Source organism: Crocuta crocuta, unplaced genomic scaffold, assembly GCF_008692635.1.
Source record: "Crocuta crocuta isolate KB4526 unplaced genomic scaffold, BGI_CrCroc_1.0 scaffold124, whole genome shotgun sequence".
In the NCBI taxonomy this organism is placed as follows: Eukaryota; Metazoa; Chordata; class Mammalia; order Carnivora; family Hyaenidae; genus Crocuta; species Crocuta crocuta.
The window spans coordinates 4,823,223-4,843,893 of record NW_027551573.1 but is presented as its reverse complement, the minus strand read 5'-3'; the positions used below and the strand labels follow the sequence as shown (position 1 = coordinate 4,843,893).

General features: G+C 48.7%; 1 protein-coding gene across 2 annotated transcripts in view; it reads left to right on the top strand.

The window, feature by feature from the left end:
- Positions 1-18,136, top strand: part of FTO (FTO alpha-ketoglutarate dependent dioxygenase) — a 381,469-nt gene extending 363,333 nt beyond the window's left edge. The window contains exon 10 of one of the 2 annotated variants that reach the window (XR_013331932.1): positions 15,811-15,892. Coding sequence is in view for 1 of the 2 variants with exons in the window: in XM_077751416.1 (XP_077607542.1) it covers positions 15,811-15,964 (154 nt within the window). In the remaining variant the exon portion in view is untranslated. Of the gene's footprint in view, positions 1-15,810 lie in introns of both variants that reach the window. The other variant, XM_077751416.1, reaches the window with a different exon arrangement.
- The last annotated feature ends 2,535 nt before the right edge of the window (positions 18,137-20,671 follow it).

Here is a 20,671-nt window from a genome sequence, read left to right as displayed (position 1 = left end):
TATCTCACCAGCGGCTGCCTCAGGGGCACCAGAACCTTCACGAGTCCATCTCCAGCGAGGAAGTGCAATTTAAATGAGGAACAGCAAGCAGCTCTCACAGGTGCCGTGGCCTCACTCGAGCTAACCTCTCAGCTGGTGCTGCAGGGAGAGCATAACGGACCCTCAGTGAGGTAGCCTGTGCCGACTCCCAGGTGGCCTTAACTGCAGGACCAGGCTTCCAAAAAGTGTAAATTCGAGCTTAGCAGGCTGCTGAGAAGCGGGGCTCCCTGGCCGGCCGGGCGTGGGGGCAAGGGGTTACAGCAGCTCGTCAAGCCCTTGCTGTGCTGTCCGAGTCACCGCCGAGCCCTGGCCCCATCCCAGCTGCCCCCACTCCTGTAACGCTCAGCGAGGAGCCGGACTTCTCCATTAATCGGCCTGTCTTTGGGAGCCGGAAAGGTGACTTGTAACAGGCCTCGTGTTCCCGGACTCCTCTATAATGACATCCTGCACAAGCAGATGTCGTCCTTTGATTCCTCGTGACCTTCTGGGTTTTGGCAAATGAGAAAGCACCTGGGACCCACAGCGAGGGCCTAAGGGTGTCTTTCCTGCACAAAGACACTCTCTAGTCTTCCCGCGCCACCCCCACCCCCACCCCAGTCCCTAGCTGGCATGTGGCAAGGACGTGGCCTCACTCATCTTCCCCGCTGGTAAAAAGCCCTCTTCCCCAGAGCCAGAGGGGGCTGTGAGATGAGGTGGCCGGTACTGGTCCAGGCGTGAGTGTTTCTCAGACGTGACTCCGGGGCACCGTGTCTGTCTCGAACCTTGACAGATGAGCACATGCTGCCCGAGTGCCCTTCCCAAGGTCACCCCACATGTGAACACTGGTGCTGGGAGAATGAGATCACCCAGACGGGGAAGGCACCACAGCCCCAGCTTTCAAAGCCCTGAAGTGTGAGATTTTGCTACCGCCCATTCAGGTCGAGGGAGTATACAAGACTGTTAAGTAATGTATAGACAGCGGCTTATCTTCGTGCAGAGGTGCCCAGGCGGGACAGTTATGGTCGTGATGATTAATTGATAAGCCCACCCAGTTAACCTGAAGCTTGGAGGCCGCACTGCAACCCCCTAAGGCGGTCTCTCCAGCCGCTCGGCCTTCCCTCCCAAGGCTCGAAGGGCACTGGTGGTATCGCTGACAGTGCCTCAGACACTGGCTGGGGGACTTCAGCATTTGGCCCATCTTCCATTGAAGTGCGATTTTTCAAAACCCCTTTCAAACCAAGTCACTTTAGAAGCGGATCCAGCGCTAACTCAGAGACCTGTTCAGTCTTCCGCGGCTCTCAGCATATAGGATTACCCCGCTTCCAATCAGCCTGAGTCCACAGCCCGCCCCCCACCCCCCGATACTGCCTCCAAGAAAAAGAGGAGCATAAGTTGGTTGTAAGATGAGTTCAGAAGATACACATCAGGTGAACTTAGGAATATTGGAGGCTTCAGCGTTACTTCTTTTCCATGGCACAGGGGAACAAAGCATCGAAGCCATTAGGATGGTCAGGTTCAGAGCCCTCCCCCCTCCCAGCCCCTGTGTGGGACATGGCTTGTCAGCCTGGAAAGAGTCTTAAGGAGGATATTTTGCTTCATCAACCCAACATGGTGTGTGGGTCAAGCAGAGGAGTTTACTCATGAGATGACCCAATGCCTAGTCTAGAGGCTTTCTGCGGAGGACGGGCCGAGATTCTGTTGCACCCCTGCATGAAGCCCTCCCCAGCTTCCCCATCTCGCTTAGAAGAGAATCAGTCTTTACAGTGGCTTCCAATCCCCTCTCCCCCTTCCCTTCATCACCCTCCCTCAGCCACAGCAGCCCCCTTGCTGTCCCTTAGAACATGCCCGACTTGTCCCCTAAAATACTCTTCCGCCCACCGGAGGGATGTTTAGCGCAACCCCTATGACGATCGCCCTTCCTCCACCTCTCAAGAGCGTTTGTCTCCAGCAGAAACGGGCTTGCGATCTGTTTGCTTCCATTGTGCGGCAGAGAATCGTTCTCATCTTGCCCCCATTCTTTCCTTCTTCCTTAGTGTAGAATCTTGGTTTTGACAGAGAAAAGAAGAGGGCAGCGCATCCAGCTAAAAACCTACAGCCCCAACCCCTTCTGCAGCCCAGTGACTGAGTTCTAGCCAGTGAGCTAGAGGCAGGGGGTGGCTTCCTGCCCTCCCTTAAAAAAGAAGCGATAAGCGCACATTTTACCCCTCTGCCCCTTCTCCTGCTCCTTGGGACTGGAGATACGGTGGCCTGAGTACCCTGGACCATGAGCTGAGCTCAGGGATGATAGCCGTCAGCTAAGCAGAAAAGTCGATCGAATGGTCTAGGTCCTGGATGTCTCTGGATTGCTGTCCCCTGACCTTCTCAAACTCCTTTAATGCAAAAGAAAAATAAACTTCTATCTCCTGTAGCCGCCATGGTTTCTAGTCCCCCTTGCTAGCAGCTAAATGCAAAGTCTATAAATGATACACGCATCTATTATCTGTCCTCCCCTACCAGCAGGGAACCTCCAGGAAACTTGGGAATTTTGTCCTCGTTCACTGCTATCTGTAGATCCTGGTACCTCATAAATATGTGTTGAAGAATGAATGAATGAATGAATGAATGAATGAATGAATGAATGAATACACAGAGCGGTAACAATACTCTTTCTGCCCAAATCTGGGCGTTATCAGTAAGGCAGGCGCTTAGTGAGCTACACTGTCACCCTTCTCCATCACTGGACCCAGGAGCTTAGATATTTATATGGGTAAGATGATGTTTAATTTCTAAAGGGTGGCTGCAGAGACGGTGTCCTTCAGTCCCTCGAGGTATAAAATGGAGATTTGCTTTGGGTTTGCGGCTAGGATGTCTCCGCCATCTTGGGATTCCAGCGGCCTTGTCAGCACAGCCGCCTTGATGCCAAGTTGCATAGACGCCATGCCCCCAGACGGAAGAGCCGCACCCAAGGGTAATTCTGTTAACGTCATAAAACGTCCGTAAGCAAACAGAGCGGTTCCTTACCTCAGATCTTGGAATGAAGGCAAGAGAATCCATGCTTGGAGGACCCATGCATTACTTGGCTAGAGCAGAGGTGTGCCCAGTGGAAATCTGTGACCTGAGGGGATTCGGACTTGCCTGCAAAATTCGTTTATGCATCGGAGTAACAGCGGCTGGTAATACTTTCAATTCTACCAGTAGAGGAAGTGCAGTTCAAAAGAAAAATGCTGGCCTACCAAATGGCCTCAATTCTGGGCCCAGCTTTGTGACGTACTAGCCGTGTGACCTGAAGCAAGGCCTCTGCTTCCTTTGTCTCCCAAACAGGGTAACACCTCTCTTTCCTACCCTCATCGTGAGGGTCACATGCGCTGAGGTATATGGAGGTGAACTATGTTTATATGCAAAAATCCCAGTTTTCCAGAGATGGGAGAAGGCTTACGGACCGTCTCATGCAAGCCTTCACTTTCCGGACCTGAGTACCGATGAGCAGGGCGTCAAGGTTTGGCTTCAGGACGCAGAGTAGGGGCATGGCAGAGCTAGGTCTTAAATTCCCGGACCAGTGTTCTCCCTGCTGTACCGTCCTCGGCACTGGCTCGCCGCAGTGTTCTTCCTCCTTTGATTGTGCCTTGTGCTTTTACTATAGTTACTATAACATTGGTTAGGTGACAGGGAAATTCTGAAGAAGTCAGGTTCTGATGCAAGTTGTTTTCAATCGTGTGTGCTTTTCACTGTAGTTAATGTGGTTCCAACAATATGCCAAACTCTGCCTTAGGCTCAGAGGAGCCAGCAGTGAGCAAAACAGACAGAAATCCCTGTCTTCAGGGAGCTTATTTTACTCTCTCTCTCTCTCTCTCTCTCTCTCTCTCTCTCTCTCTCTCTCACACACACACACACACACACACACACACACACACTAAATGGTACCCAGTGTTGTGTAGAAAAACAGGGCAGGGAGAGAAGATGGGGAGTGCTGGGGTAGGAGTTGGAGGGAAGGGGAGGCCTCACTGATTGGACTACTCTGAGCAGTGACCTGATGGCATGGGGGAGCAAGCCACATGGATGTCCTTAGGGGAGGAGTTTTCAAGGTAGGAGAAACAGCAGATAACCCTGAGAGCGTTCTTTGCCTGTTCTAGGAGGAGCCGATAAGCCAGTACAGGCTGTCACAAAGCGAACACTGAGTGAAGGTGGAAGGCGTGAGGGTCAGGATGCCGCGTGGGGAAGGGGGTAGGTCCCAAAGGAACTTGCAGACCGTTGTAAGAACTTTGACTTTGACTCCCCTTATAAACCAGTGCAGAGCAGAAACTCATCAGAAGGCTGGTATGTCTTTGATGAATTGGCATTTCATTTTGGCCCACCGTCTTCTAACTCTGGGCATCACTGCCCCACACCGTTGGTGTGTTTTCTACCATGAGTGCTCTTGACCTGCCCCTGAATGTTCTTTAAAGAAGAGAAGAGAAACAAAGGCCCAGTGAGCCTCATGTTCGGAATAAGGTTAAAATAAACTCGGGAGATGTTTCTCGGCATCCCAAAACCAATTAAGCGGGTGACATGGAAGTATTTCTAGAAACAGCAGTACAGTGGAGATAGACTGACAGGTGAGCAGATGGGGGAGCCATCAACTCAAATTTATTTCACAGCTTACAACTCAAATGAGCATTCCAAAGTCAGAACAGCTGGCCTTTTATTCTGTAAGCCATTGTCCTTTCCTGGGCTCATCTCTCAGGAGTATGAGTGGATTATGCTCCGGTGGTAGTCTGTCTGTCGGTCTTTGACTTTGCAGGGGAAAATCCTTTGTAGAAACCAGGCTTTTGATGTAAATCAGATTGCTCTGTAATGCCCGCTTCTCGCAGGGGTTATGAAGTTTCTAGATTCTGCAACTCGGTGACCCTGGCCTTTTAAGCTTTCGTTTTCAGAACTGTATTGATTACCTGCATGACTGTTATTGTCAGAGTCCGAGGAAATGGAATTTAATCAAATAGTCAAAAAGCAAAGTCTTCAGATTTGTAAGAAGAAATATATACAATATATATATTTAATATTCTATATGTAGTGTTATAGTGCATCTACAAAGCACAGCTGCCTTGAACTTCTGATCATAAGTTATTCTGGACCCTTTCTGAAGTTTGAGACGGTCCCATGCAAACTTTACTTAAGTTTCAAGCGGCAGGGAAGTCCTGAAATTTGGAAAGGGTTATCTTTTGTCAATCACGGCCCTTTGTGGGATCCCGTGCTGACAGGACAGCAGAGAAATCGTATTCTCTGGCAGAAAAGAGGGCTTGATACTAGCCGGTGGGGATTTTGTTCCAGTAATTGCATCCAATTGGACCTTCTGCCAGGCTGCAGGGATAGCATTTGTATTGCCCATTAAGTCATACGCCTGAATCCCCCCTCCTGACGGCAGAGTCACCGGCAGAATATATTTTCTTCCAAAGTGTTTGTTTTCATTGTTGCCCTTTTAAAAATAATGAGTTCATTCTATTCCCTTGCAAAGAAAGTTACTCTAGACCGCTTTGAAATCGTATATCTTTTGTCCGAGCGCATTTCTGCAACGATTCCATAGCTTTGTGCACTGGGGAACCCAACCCGGCCTCTCTTAAAGCTCCTGGCCAAGCTGCCTCAGACTTGATACATATAATCGTCCGCCCTATTTGACCTTTATATTGTTACCGTTGGCCAGGTAGAAGTCAGGCAAGTTTCAGGTGACCCTATCATGTGACCAGAGGTCAAAGGTCAGTGGCTCCTAAACGTTGAGCTGTCCAGGTAGCCCATTCATCACTAGCATTATGTAACTGACAAGCCGCCAAATGAACCCGGTGATGAAATGGTTCTCAACCCTCCGCCCCCTGGGTTTACACCCCAGCGGCAGTCTCACATGTGAAGTGGTTCCATGGGCCTGTCGGAGTCCCTGACGTAAGGGGACGGCTCCGAGAGACCTGCTCTGTGCGCCGGACCCCGCAGAGTCACCAGCTGCTTGCTCAGGGAGCCACACTGCCAGTCTGGGTCTGGGGTCCCCTGAAATGGACATGACTGTACTGTGAGTTCATCACGGACCCAGACACACCCTCATGGTGCCCCTCCGCCTTCCACATTAGCATCCTTGTGGTCTTTTGTGACAGGTCAACGTGGCACCCAGCTCTCCCAAACTGGCGTGACCTGAAGAGTCCCTTGTAAAAATTCAGACTGACCAGGCCCTCCACTGGAGGGTCTGACTTGGGGCTAGATGCCTTTGGAAATCTGTATTTTTAACAAGGACCCAACGTGATTCTTTTGACGTTGGTATTTTGGAATAATGCAAAGAGCTTGAATTTGGAGTCAGGCAGTTGTACCCAGTCCTGACTCTAACCTTTGTTCCCCTGTGGGGTCTAGGACGAGCCTATGACTCTTCTGGGCCTCCGTTTCCGTCCTGAGGACAAATATTTCTTTAAGTAGATGTATGAAGTGCCAGGCACCCGGTACTTATTATTGGCAATTTGTGATGTTTTTATTAGCATTGTTACTCTCCCTTCGGTCTGAGGGGAGCTGTCGCTGGAAGACCATTGGCACAAGATAGAATTTCTTTATAGTTCTCTCCCATGGCAACAAGAACGTCCGAAATTTTTAAAGAAGCAGTCTCAGGGGTAGGGAGGCGTGGGGACGGCAGAGTATAATCACATGGGCCGGGAAAAAGCCCCGGGGGGAGGTGGCAGATGTCAGCAGTAGAAGCAGAAAAGGGAAAGGTACCCCTGGACCTGGAAGAAAGAGCAGAATGGCCTTCGAGCCCTTCTTTCTCCACAAAGTCTCCCCGATTTTTATACCAGCAAGGGGCTCTTTTGACCCATCTCTCTTCATCTCCTGACCTCCCCGAGGTACTAATGAGGCACGTTTATCCCTTACCCCAGAGTCTTCCCCTCTTTGATGGAGCTCCACCGTTAGCCAGGGGAGCCCTTAGCAGTGATGTGGAGTGGGAAGAAGCCCTGGGTCCGTGAACCCGGGGGGGCGGAACCCTTATCAAAAGAACTTTCTCCTTGCAGTCACAAGTCGGAACTCTAAATGTTTTTTTTTTCATTTAACAAAATAAAACCAAAAACCCTAATATTCATGGTTAATGGGCTCTATAGTCTATTCATGGTACGTTGCAGAGAAATCATAGGTAGTAGAAGAATTGGGAAACCATGAAAAGCACTGTTTACATGGAAACTGCCTTTTGAGTCTCACGCAGATGTGGAGATCGCAAGTCCTTTACAGCAGCGGGCCTTGCCGGTACTGTTCCCGTCGCTTCCCAGTGGGTAGATAGTGCAGACATCATGAGTTGTGCTGCCTCTTACACAACCACACGTAAAACCAAGCCCACCTTCTCAAGTGGTCGTGGTTGAAAAATACTACCAAGGCGAAAGGTATATCAACCTGAAAAAAAGAAAAGAGAGAGAGGGGGAAAAAAAGCTGACCCACGGGCCAAAGTTTGGCTTTGCCTCATTATGATGTGTGTTGACTTTACTGATCTGGAAACATTAACATGTGGTACAGAGGCAAGAGATTAAAAGCCTTTCAAAGAGAGAGTGAACGTGCCCTTTGTGGAAACTCATTTCGCAACTGGATTTGCCTGGTGGTTCCGCAGTGGGTAAACCGAGTTATACAGATTTAAGAAGCCGATTTCTATAAAACCAGCTTTGTCAAAGTGGACCATTTTGATAGATGTGACAGGGTGGCCATTTATTTTTAGAGTTGCCCACAGTGCCGTGATGGCAATGACAGAAAGTCCACGAAGGCAAATCCTAAATGTGTTAGCTCACTCACTCTTCTTTTGAAAAGCATCACTTATTATGAACTGGACTGCGTATTCTTCTCGTGATGGAGACAGATTCTTTGGAGCCAAGACTGGTGAGAGCAAGAAAAACAATACAGTGGGGTGGCCTCTTACTCGAGGTGAGATTTGAAATGTAGTGTTTCAGGTAGATATCCCTGAGAGTGAGAATCATGTTTGGAAGTCCCTGAAGTTGCACGTAAGGAACTGTCCGGGAGGTAGGCTGTATGGTATATGAGGAATACTTCTGTTTAGACACGGGAATCACCCTGGATGCCAAGACGCCGCAGTGCTCTTGGTCCCAGAGGCGAGGGGAAGAACGGAGAACTTTCGGACCTGTGTTGGTCTCCTGCTCCCTGCAAAGCATAAAAGGCCGTAGAGGAAATTGTTGTCCAATTACATCGTTACTTCCCGCTATTTTCATGCTGATCCGGGCCACTGGGTTTTGCAGGTTAAATGTAGATTTGATGTGAACCCTCCATGCTGGCTTATGTCCGTTGAGGGAATGCATTCTGATGTGGCTGTTACCCTAAGACAGAGTCCTGTTTAACATCAGCCAGAATGACTGTCAACTCCTCGTTGTAAATGACAAGTCTGGAAAAAAAAACTCTGACTTGAAGAGAAGTGTACTTTTTTAGTCACTGGCTATTTCCTGGTAAAGTTGTTAGTTTAAATTTCTTTTTAATGTTTATTATTTATTTTTGGGAGAGAGAGAGACCGAGTGAGAGAGAGAGAGAGAGAGCAAGCACTAGCAGGGGGAGGGGCAGAGAGAAAGGGAGACACAGAATCGGAAGCAGGCTCCAGGCTCTGAGCTGTCAGCACAGAGACCAGCGTGAGGCTCGAACTCACGGGCCATGAGATCATGGCCATGATGTCGGACCATGAGCCGAAGTCGGACGCTCAACCGACTGGGCCACCCAGGCGCCTCTGAAGTTGCTAGTTTAAATTAGTCTCACCTTTAGAAGTGTGATTTCTTTCATTTTTATTTATAAGCGTTACAAGCGCCTCTGGCCAGCATTGAATAATCAGTTGTATTTTTTAAATAGGACCTGTATTTTGGGGCTCTTGGGTGGCCCAGTGAGTTAAGTGTACGACTCTTGATTTTGGCTCAGGTCATGATCTCATGGTCATGAGATGGAGCCCTGCGCTGGGCTCTGCACAGGGTGGGGACCTGCTTAAGTTCCTCTCTCCCTCTGCCCCTCTCCCCAGCTCACACTCTCTCTCTCTCTGAAATTAAAATAAAATAAAAATTAAAATAAAATAAAGTAAAGTAAAATAAAATAAAATAAATAAATAGGACCTGTATCTATACATAGAGAAAAGGGAGACTGAGGCATAATTATACATCTGTGTGATAGTTTACCTATTTTAAAGGGCTTTTGTATACATATTTGGTTTTATCTTCACATAACCCAGTGAGACAGAGAAGCACTAGCTTCATGTAACATCTAAGGAAACTAACAGGTTGAGAGATTTCTCCCAGGAGCATAATCAGTAGTTTATGCTCTTAGAAGATGAACACATATCTTTCATTTCTGTAGATTTTATAGATGCTTATGCCAGAACTCAAAGTCAGTAGAATGAAAAGGAAGTTTTGTCAATCATTTGCTGTAATAATAGTTCTTCTAGAACTTGAAGGAAAAAAAATTTTTGCTCCTCCTTTCCCCCTGAAATGGTTTGGAATCTCCTAACTATGTAAATTTGTCAAGAACAGCTAAGTGGTCAGGGGACAGGGCTCTTTTCGTCCCCATGGAAATGCATGACAACAGTGGAATGTAGTCGAAGGGGCCAGATTCGAAGGGGCCAGATACCCAGGCCTGGCCCAGGCCTCGCTCTTCCACTTCCTATCAGTTAACTGTGGGTGAGGCAGCCCTCACAATGGGGATCAAATACCCACCTCCCTGTCTCTCTTAGTTTGTAAAAATCAAATTAAAACAGTGCTATGGTTTAAGAGTCTTTGGGACATTTAAACAATATACAAAATGTAATTATTTTAATCAGGAGTTGCTGTCTTGCTTCCCACTAAAAGATTCCCTCCTAGGAGTTTATTTTTCTTGTCTGCTCCGCAGTGTGTGGCTAGTAATATTTCCCCATCAAGTTCTGGGGTGGGGTTTTTTGGTTTTTTGGTTTTTTGGTTTTTTGACTTTTTGGTTTTTTGGTTGTTTTCTTTGTGTGTGTATTTTTGTAAGTGGGCTTCTCTTGCTGAATCTTCTAGCAAGAACTATTTCTCCTGAAATCTTCATCATGTCACCAAGAGTTATGTAAATGTTACCTGTCCTTCTTTATTTGTTGCAAAATTTAGGGACAGGGAGGAAGACCGTGTATGTTTTCTTAAAATCAATGGCCAGCACATTACTGTAAAACCTATTGATTAAAAACACAAAGTATAATGTTAGTCATTTAGTCTGTGAAGTGATGCAATAAGGGAAGAAATTTATCCTTTGACTTTTGCATTAACCTTTTATTGACTGCTTGCATACCCATAATTAACACACACTTTAGCTAAAGTGGTTAATTTTAGCACGGTGACCAGTGCTCGCTAATGTAGCTGCAATCCCAGTCACCCAGATGTAAGTTTGGCCCTGGGGGAAATCAGCATTGCTGAGGCCCTGTATGAGTTACACCTGTGGGAAGAGAAGGGGCTGGGACCCCTCCACCCCCTCTACCCCCCCAACCCCACCAGCCAACACTGTTCACTGGCTTCCAGTGATGTCCCCGGGTCATTCTCGGAGAACCATTCCTCAGTAGCGAGAGGTTTTGGGCGTGGCTCATAGAGTCCTTGGAATCAAAATAAAGTGCATTTGAGAGGCGCCTGGGTGGCTTAGTCGGTTAAGCCTCCGACTTTCGCTTAGGTCATGATCTCGCGGTTCGTGGGTTCGAGCCCTGCGCTGGGCTCTGTGCTGGCTGCCAGCTCGGAGTCTGGGGCCTGTTTCAGAATCTGTGTCTCCCTCTCTCTCTGACCCTCCCCTGCTCACGCTGTCTCTCTCTCTGTCTCCTAGAAATAAGTAAAAAATATTTTAAAAATAAATAAAGTGCATTTGAGAGGGAAAGAGAGATGCCGTGGGTGTTATTTTCCTTTGCTCCCTTGTAACGCTTCATGAAAGGGGCCAGGGGCTTCTGGGTAGATCCAAGTTTATTTGCTCACCAGGAAGCATTAAAAATGGGGTTTGCTTGGCATGCCTCGGTGGCTCAACCAGTTAAGCATCCAACTCTTGGTTTCAGCTCCAGTCGTGATCTCACGGTTCACAGGATCAAGCCCCACATCGGGCTCCATGCTGACAGCACAGAGCCTGCCTGAGTCTCTTCTTTTCTCTCTTTCTCTCTCTCTCTCAAAATAAATAAATAAATAAATAAGTATTCAAAATTTAAATAAATAAAATAGGATTTGCTTTAGGATGGGAATAGAGAGGACAAGGTTGAAAGCGGAAAAGACCACCTTCTTACTGTTTGGGTGGGTCTGGAATGATCTACTCTCCTTGGGAGCCCGGAGTGTAGGGAAGTTTTCTTTTAACCTCCTTGAGAAAAGTCACCCAGCTGTGGCCATTGAAGCTGGCTTGTCTGCGTGCAGGGACCTATTTGGATGACACCAGCGCACCCTTGTTTTCTGCAGAGAAGTTCACCTCAAATAGAAATATCATTTGAACCCATAGCAAAAGCCAGCGTTTTCCTGCCTTCATACCCGGACGGTCCCTTCATGCACCACACCATGTCAGCCGCATCTCAGTTTGGAGGCAAGATCGTCCATGTCCCCTTGGCAGACAGGCCCGTGGCAACAGAGGATGTAGTAAAATGTCGCAGGGGCGGGGCGGGGGGAGCAACTGACAGGTAGGGAGCATGGCCCACATATCAGCTGGGACTCTTTGGCTGCAAGTGACAGGAAGACGTAACTCAATAACAAATTGTGAACCTGAAAAAAATCTAAGCACAGACTTCAGGTGAGGCTTGATCCAGCTGTGAACACTATCCCCCAGGAGCCAGCCCCTTGCTGCATGTAGCCAAATGACCGTGGCGGTCCCAGATGGTGCACCCTGATGGTTCACAGGACATAAGACAGGCTTTTTCCGCAGCCCCCGCACCAGTCCCTGGGTTAGTGCCCCACTCTTGCCCTGGATTGGGTCATGTGCTTCCCCCTAAGCCTCTTCCCGTGGCTGGGAGAGTGTGGTGTACTCGTTAGGCAGTCAGTCAAGGCTCTCCCCCGGCTGTAGAGATGAACCCAATCCCCCCAAACCACATGGTCAAGCACGGGGAAGGGACGGGTTCCCTGCAGGAAAAAAGTCCAGTCTTCTTGGTGGGGGAGGTAGGGATAGACACAGACTGCAAGTGTTCACGAAGATCAGCACTTCCTAAGAGAACTTGGGGCCCCTTTCACACAGAACCATAGAGTACGTGTGCTAAGCAACAATCCGACTTTCTTTTCCGTAAATGCCGAGTCAATCCGGAACAGCCGCCACTCAGAGAGTCCGACAACAGCACCTTATATTAATTCTAGATCTTCGGGAATAACTGTTGAGCCGTCCCGAATCTGAGCGCTCTAGCCCGTCCCTGGAAAGCTAGACTGCTTACGCTTCAGGGTCCTGGAGTATCACACTGTGATAGGATTCAGCCACAGGCTCAGTTTGATTCAAGCCAGAAAGAGCTCCTTCCGTACCTCCAGAGCTGCTAGAAAGAGCCAGTCCAGGGGCCACCCACTCAGTCGGTATGAAGAGAGGGGATAGCCACAGGGACCACAGGTAATTCCACACTTGACTTTATCACCTATCCTTCGCTAGGGCTCATCGTGGAAGTAATGGCAGTGATAATATTTAATATCTGCTGAGTGCTTACTGCATGCCCGGAAGTGTTCTTTTTTTTTTTTTTTAATGTTTTATTTATTTCTAGGAGAGAGAGAGAGAGAGAGAGAGAGAGAGACAGCGTGAGCAGGGGAGGGTCAGAGAGAGAGGGAGTCACAGACTCTGAAACAGGCTCCAGGCTCTGAGCTGGCAGTCAGCACAGAGCCCGACGCGGGGCTCGAACCCACGAACCGCGAGATCATGACCTAAGCGAAAGTCGGAGGCTTAACCGACTAAGCCACCCAGGCACCCCATGCCCGAAAGTGTTCTGAGAACTCCGCAGGTACTAATTGATTTAACCTTTACAACAGCCCCTGAAGTAAGTACTAGTATTCCCATCATCATCATCATCATCAACATCATCATCATCATCATCACTCACTCACTCACTCACCGTTAACCACGGCGCTTCAACCTCCCTCCTGCCCCATCTCAGGAGATGAGCCCGAAAGAGGCAGAATGAGTGATTTGAGCAAGAAAAGTTAAAACAGAAACGCGGCCATGCCTTCACGCGATTCTCAGTCCCTTCTTCAGAGAGTTCCACCGTCTGGCACGGTGTTGAATCGGACGGTACGACTTGAGGTGGCCACGGCCGTCCTCCCTGGAGGCAAATGCATCAGCCAAAACAGCGAGCCCTCTGCTGGGCCCCATCACCGCCTTTTGGAAATTGGCCAGGAGCATTGGTCTTAAAGGGAGTTTCAAAGCGACCTGGAAAAATCTGAATTATGACCGTAAAGAAACCCAACAAAGGTTTCTACCTCTGGCCCAGAGGGAGGCAGTGAGTGCACAGAGCGCCTAGCCTCTCAGGACCTGGATGGAAAGGAACCGGCATTCACACCAGCCAGGCTTTTGGTCGCAGAAAATCACAGAGCACCTTTCCCCAGAAGAAAAGCTGGTGGGAAGCTTCTAGAACACGGCAGAAGCAAACCTCTGCAGCAGAGGATTGAACATTTGCAATACTTCCTCAAAGTGAGGGGGCAAACCCATTTGACAGGTGAAAAAGCATTGCTATTGACTTTTCACAAACCTTATGATATTCTAGGTGGATCGACACTTATCATAGCCCTTTAATCTGCCAGCCGGGATAATGTGCTCGCAGATAATTTATCCGCTGAGAGGCTGAAATGCTCAATTTGGAATAACTTTCCCTACCTAGTAAATTGAGCATTACTCTGTGATTCTGAAGCAGAGAGAAAGCACAATTTAAAAAGCTTTGCCGAGTTCCTTTGTAATTAGTCGCAGCTTCTCCTGAATATTAACTCCCCTCCATGCCTTTCATGTGATTTAGAGACTATCTCTGGAACTACAGAGACGCACCCTCAGAACCACGACAGCAAGCGGCCGAGTGTCAAACACCTATTATTAAGTAGTCTGCAGAACGCACCCTCTGTTCTTCAGTGCTGTGTGGGGCTTATCGGTGCAAACAGTTTAATATTTATGCTAAGAGGATTGTCAAAAGCAGCTTCTGTTGCTTTAATTCTTGTTTTAAATAAATAATGAGAACATTTAAACACATTACTCTTCTTGGGGCCCTGAGGTCAGCTAATCTTATTATTTATGAAGTGATGTGCTACATAATAGTACTTAGTGCATGTTAACAGACGCTATTATCAGGGTCTGATGCGGAGAGCCGAAGATATATTGGAATGTTACGTGTAATGTACGACGGATTGAGTGCATAGGATGCCGGTATAGCAATTAACCACACGAGAAAATAGGTGTAAAGTTGAAGTATGCTTTCCCGTGGGGATCCCCTCACCATTAATAACTCCCCAGAGAAGAAGATGTCTTTTAGTTAGGAACCTTCTCTACCACCATGCTGGGAAGTAGGGAGGGCCAAGGAGATTCCATTCTTTGATCTCTTCATAGCTGGCCCTACACGGAAGACAAATCGTGGGTAAGGACCACTTTTTAATTGATTTAGAGAACAATGCAGAGACAGTGGGGGTGGGGAAGAACCCATGCGGCTCTTTCAAGCGGACTCACCGTATTTCCTTTTGGGTATATACGCTTACACTGCCCTGCGCTCCAAGACAGTTGGGAAACTCTTCATTTCTTGTTGCGATTTGTGTTTCATTCTCTCTGATCCTCGTTTTGCAGACGAATAAAGCCAAAGCCACTGAGCTTTCCCAGACCAATTTTAAATAAGCTGGTCTTTCCGAGAGGTAGATGCCTGCCAGGGTGGCGATGGTGTTGCCTCAACTTTTTTTTTTTCCCCTTACAAGGCTATAATTTAGTTGCATGTGATAATTAATTTCTCTACTATTGATGAATAATCCATTTAATAAAAACCGTGATTTAAGTGTTTTCCTTAGGGAGTAACTCTTGCTAGCCTTTTAATTTAATTTTGTGGAAGTTTTCCCCACCTATTCATCAGTGGAAATGATTATTAACCTCTATTTGCATATATCCTTATAAATCGGGTCTCTCCTTGGAGTGCCTTTTCCTGAGAACAGCAGGCTGGGACACTTGTAAATCTCTAGAATCTCCAAAGTCAATCCCAGCCTGTAATATTGTTTAATCTATTCTTGGACGTTTTAATGCAGTAAATTCAATTTAATCTTTCCAGTAATCTAGTAATACATTGAAATCCCACAAACATTTAAATCTGATAATGGCTTAATCACACACTTTAAATAATGGTTGAGATAATGAAAAAAATAATTCACCATTTTAAAAGCAGAGTAACTGGGGCACCTGGGTGGCTCAGTCGGTTGAGCATCTGACTTTGGCTCAGGTCATGATCTCGTGGTTTGTGGGTTCGAGCTCCGTGTCGGGCTCTGTGATGACAGCTAACTCAGAGCCTGGAGCCTGTTTCGGATTCTGTGTCTCTCTCTGTCTCTGACCCTCCCCTGCCCACACTGTCTCTCTTTCTCTCAAAAATAAATAAAACATTTAAAAAATAAATAAATAAAGGCAGAGTAACTGAACTTCCCTGGGTGACTGGCTTCTGTGGAAGCCACTGGAGATGATACAAAGCAGTGATTGAAACATGAAAAAGAAGTTCCAGCACCACGAAGAGCAGTTCTTCCATCTTAAAAGCACCTGCTTGCTGCCTGGTGAACTCATTCTTTCACATTGTCACCACCACCACCGCAGAGGGTTATATCCGGAATGTTGGGCAGTGTCATTCCAAACCGCACATGAGTTTGGGTCTTCCAGGAATTTCTTCCCGTGGATTAATTCCTGTTCTTCCTACTCTTCCAGGTGCCAGTCCCGAATTGCCCGGACTCTACCCGTGGGTCAGAAGCCAGAGTGTCGGCCATATTGGGAAAAGGATGACCCCTCGATGCCTCTGCCATTTGATCTCACAGACATTGTTTCAGAGCTCCGAGGTCTGCTTCTGGAAGCAAAACCCTAGAGGGAGCACAAGTCTTAGGTGGAGGAGGAAAAGATAGTTTTGGCTTCCTTCCTCCAGCCACGTCATGGGCTCGGACATCGCAGTATATGGGTAGACTTGGCCTTTAGATTGTAGATCCTGGGTCCCGGTTGGAAAGAGTAGGGAATGGAGCCCATGAATATTAAAATGTTTAAAAACGACGCAAGTGTTATAATCTGATTTGGTATGAAGCGAAAACCCACCCCCGAAATACTATTTCCCCACTTGGATTTTTAAGGTGAGCCATCCATCTCCCAAGGGCCAAGGTGACAGTTGTGAGCCCAGCCTGTGACAGAGCCCAGCCTGTGACAGAGCCCAACCTACTTTCCACCTTCCCAAGCCTTTTCAGAGACTGTAGAGTAAAAGATTCTAAAGTCATTCGGGGGAGCACAGAACCTAGATCCGTTCCCCTCAGTTTCTCACAACACCTTCTAGAGGCCATGCTGTCCAATATGGTAGCCGCTAGCTGGGTGTGGCTTCTTAAATTCAGTTTCAGTCCTAATTAAAAATTCAGCTCCCTGGCTGCACTAGCCATGTGTCAAGTGCTTCACAGCCGCATGTGACTGGTGACTAGTGTATCGGGCAGCGCAGACGCAGGACATTTTCATCGTTGTAGAAAGTTCCGTCGGGTCACGCTTCAATAAAAAGTTTGAGAGCAGGAGAGTCTCCTCTCCATTGTCTGTAGTTCCTGCCCTGTGGGCGGAACGAGTCACTAAAGAGTAGCCACTTGCCCTTCTGTGAGACAGACCCACATAAAAGCCCAACTTAGGAGTTCTGTATCTGCCCCCAGGAACGAAGAGGTGTCGAAAATTAAAATACACTTGACATCTGTCGTGAGGAAGTTTCCCTGATCTAATGAAAGAGACACCGCCCTGTTTGTATTGCTTCATGGGTTTGGCCTGCATATGCATTTTTCTAGAATTTGCCCCATTCATACATAAGGCCAGGTGGTGCGTTGAGGCCTGCGGAGCCCCAGGACCCCCTCCTGGTGACATCGGCGCATCAGCACGGCGATGGACGGAAGAGATTAAAACCTGGGCTCTGGTTTTAGAGTGCCTGGATCCAAACACGCTCTGGCTTCATGCCCTTTGGCATGTCACCTGCCTCAGTGTCCTCATCCGTATAAAGGAGATGCTAAAGGCACCCAACTCATGAGGTGAAGATGAAGTGGAATAGCCTAGCTACAGGCATGGAACGAATTCTGACAGGTAGTTAGATACCCAGTAAATATTCGTATTCTTACGCGTCAGCAAAGCTGACCTGATATAGACGTTGTCCCCTCCTCCCCACGCCCTTTGTACTAGATTTGTCCCTTTTTGGCTTGGCTCCTGCCCTTCGGTGACCCCGGAAATCACGAAAGGAGTCAGCCCCTCGCCCCAGCCCATTGCCTTCTCTCATAGCGGCTTACAGCAGTAGTTTGGAAGCTGAAAAGCTGTGTGGCCCATTTTGAGGCACACAGAGAACCAAACTCCATCCTGCCATTAGACGCCCCCTGATTCAAGGTAGAGTTCACATCTGCAGAGTTAACCCCTGAAAGGCCGTGTTACCCAGAGAAGCCAGGGTTTCATCAGCTGGAGACTCTGTTCTCTCAGTCCTGAGTCCCTCATCAGCAGACGAGACAGGAGGTGCCACCTCAGAGGGCGGATGTCGAGGCTAAATGAAGTCGTGGCAGTAAGGAGTGTGGGGCACATAGAAGTCACAGCCCGGGCACCTCCCTTTTTATTTAGTCCCAGTGCTTGTTCTGTGTTCAAGCTCATTAGGTGCCAGTGTTTAGACCTTGGGAGATTTCATCTAAAATAAAAGTGTATGTATTCTCTGTAGAATTCCAAACATCCGGCCGTCCGAGACCTCCATCCTGGCATGGCAACGAGCTAAGTAGTGTCTTCTCGCTCTTACGGCGGGATGGGAGCCCTCCACGGCCCTGGTTGTTCCCTCTCATCATTTTTCCTAAACCTGACCCCTTCCTGTCAGCAGTCTCCAAACCCACTTGCTTGCGCCCCTGCCGTAGAAATAGATAATCGTGTTTCGTGCTTAACCCCGATATGTGTGATTACTATTGAGCTCTATTTGTGAACTACTTGTAGTAATATGTCGTGTACATCATAAAACATTCGTAAACAATAAAACTATTAAAAGGAGAAGATAAGAACCCGAGGGAGGCGCTCTGCTCTTTTCTCCTTGCACACTGGTGGCTGGGCCCGCTTTCTTGGCTTGGGTGGGGTTAGTGGGTAGAGACAGTTCTCGAAGGCCTCCAGGCGGGGTCAGCCAAGGTTGGAGAAGCCACTACCCATAAGTGAACCCAAAAGGTGAGATCTTGTTTTCGCAGAAGGAACGATGGCTTTGAGGAAGCATGAGCTCCGCGTGTTTGAGAATCATGTACCCCCTGCTGGGGGGGTTCGGGTGGGTAGAAGGAAGGACGGTGAGAGACGATAAAAGTGGGTTGCAGCGGGCACTGGCCATCAGTTGAGTTCCTGCAAGGCCAAGGGAAGGCCTGTTTCTCCCCTGAGAGCTAGGGAAGGATGTTCCTGGGACCTCGGGCCATGTGTGTGGTCGAGGGAGTAGGCAGCTTGGCCCTGGGACCTCCGTGAGCTGTCCCCACGTGCTTCCTGCCCAGCTTCCCCACCCCCGGCGCCCAGCCGTCTTGAGCCAAGTGATCCGATGAGCTCCCTGTGCACTAAGGTGCTCCTGGGCCCCTCTCCCTTCAAGCCTTCCCCCACAAACCTTTCTTGACCACCCACCACACCTCGACGGCGGCGGTGAGCCCTGGGCATCCAAGGACATGTCCCTGCCTTCCAAAGCCTCCTCTGTGCCAGCCCCCATGCTGAGTGCCAGGGATGTGCAGTGACCCAAACAGGAACTCATAAAGGGGAGACAGACAGTAAACCAGCAGAAAAATAACAAGATAGTCGGAAGTGCTGGGAAGGGAACCCACTGGGTGCTGGGGACTGATGAGAGCCGGCTTCGATTAGGAGGTCAAGGACAGGGAGGGGGAAGAGCTTTCCAGGAAAAGGAACAGCAGTCACGAGGGCCCTGAGGCAGGAAAATGTAGGAGCGAGAGAGGCAGCTAGAGAGCGTGTAGATTTGGTCCCAAGGGCCCCAAGAAACACCCCAGGGGTTCTGCGCCGGGACAACGTACGGTGATATTCTTGCGCTTTGAGATGATGGCCCTGGCCAGTCTACGGTGTCTCTGAGCTAGCCGAGGGGCCCCCCAAAGGTATCGCTTTCTAACAGGGTCTCCTACACCGGGGGCCGAGATCTCAAGAGGGGACAGGTGTCCTGCAGACTCTCCGAGTGCGTGGGGGGCGCCTGGCCCTGCTGCCTCCCTGCAAACAGCTCCCGCACCGCAGCCCCTCCGCAGCCTCCCACCCAGGAGGGGGAGCGCTAAACAGAAAAAGCGGGGGTCATGGCATTGCTTGTGACACAATTGTAGTAATAAGCTTCTGAATTCATCACCCACGGAATCGAGGGATGCCAGAAATGAGATTCCATAGGTCACCCTACATTCAGCACAAGGTTTTCCACATTTCAGGGGAGGGTACTTTCGAATGCAACTGTTGTTTTTTTCCTTGGTTTCTGGTTGTTAGTTTCTTTTTCCCTTCCCCTGCTCTAGTTAGGGCTGATTTTACCACTGGGCAAATTGCATACATTTGGATCCATGCCACGCTAAATACTGTTTATTTTGGAGATCCGTCAGAGGCAAGTGCATGGAAGAGTGGGGGTGGGGGGAGGGGTGGATTCTTATTTGAAAAGGCAATTCTCATCCAAACAGATTGAGCAGGAGAGGAGAGAGCGGATCAGGACGTGCTGAAGTGGTAATGCCATTTATCCAGTGTGCCTTTGTTACTTTGTGATTAAATGGTATTTTTAATTAAGTCTCATTGAGAGCCGTAGGTACCCCAGTGGTGAAATCAATTTGACAACCATAAAGGGGAGGAAAGGCCCAGGAGTGTTGTAACGGTGGCGATGGTCGCTGCCGGAAAGCTGGGCAGCTTTAGAGGCCGGGGTGGGGAAGGGGAAAAACACTAGTAATGACTTCCTGCAGGACAGGGCCACCTGCGGCTGGGTCCCAGAGGCCGAGGCCGGCTTCGGAGGCTGTCGGGGAAATGATACCCCCACCCCCACCCCGTCGGCACAGGACAGTCCCAACCCTTATGCTCTCCATACCATTTGGAGGCAAGACGTCCTCCCAGATAATGAGCCCAGCCCCTCCTCCCATGATTGAAAACTGGTCCCCTCTGCGCCCCTGATCTATTCATCCCGCTACCATTGATCAGCTACTCTTGTGATTCCTGGGTGCCCATAGAGGCTTCTGGCTGCAGAGCACCCGACTCAGTTTGAATCCTGGTGCTGGGTGTGACTTAAGGCTACCTTCCGTTCAAACCTCTGTTTTCCTGTCCACAAAATGGGAATAACAATAGCGTATCTCCCACCTGAGGTTGTTGGGATGTTGGAGGAGTGGCATCGAAAAGGCCCTCCGCAGCGCTCCGTCTGCATGTCTTCAGTGAGGTGTGAGCTACAAGGTTATTCTCCCAGTTTCCTCTGATAACAGTTGTCGCTTTGTGATGTGGGCAAATCACTCGACCTCTCTGTGCCCCAGTCGTTGTTTCTTTTTTTTTTTAATTTATTTTTTTAATGTTTTATTTATTTCTGAGAGAGAGCATGAGCAGGAAAGGGTCAGAGAGAGAGGGA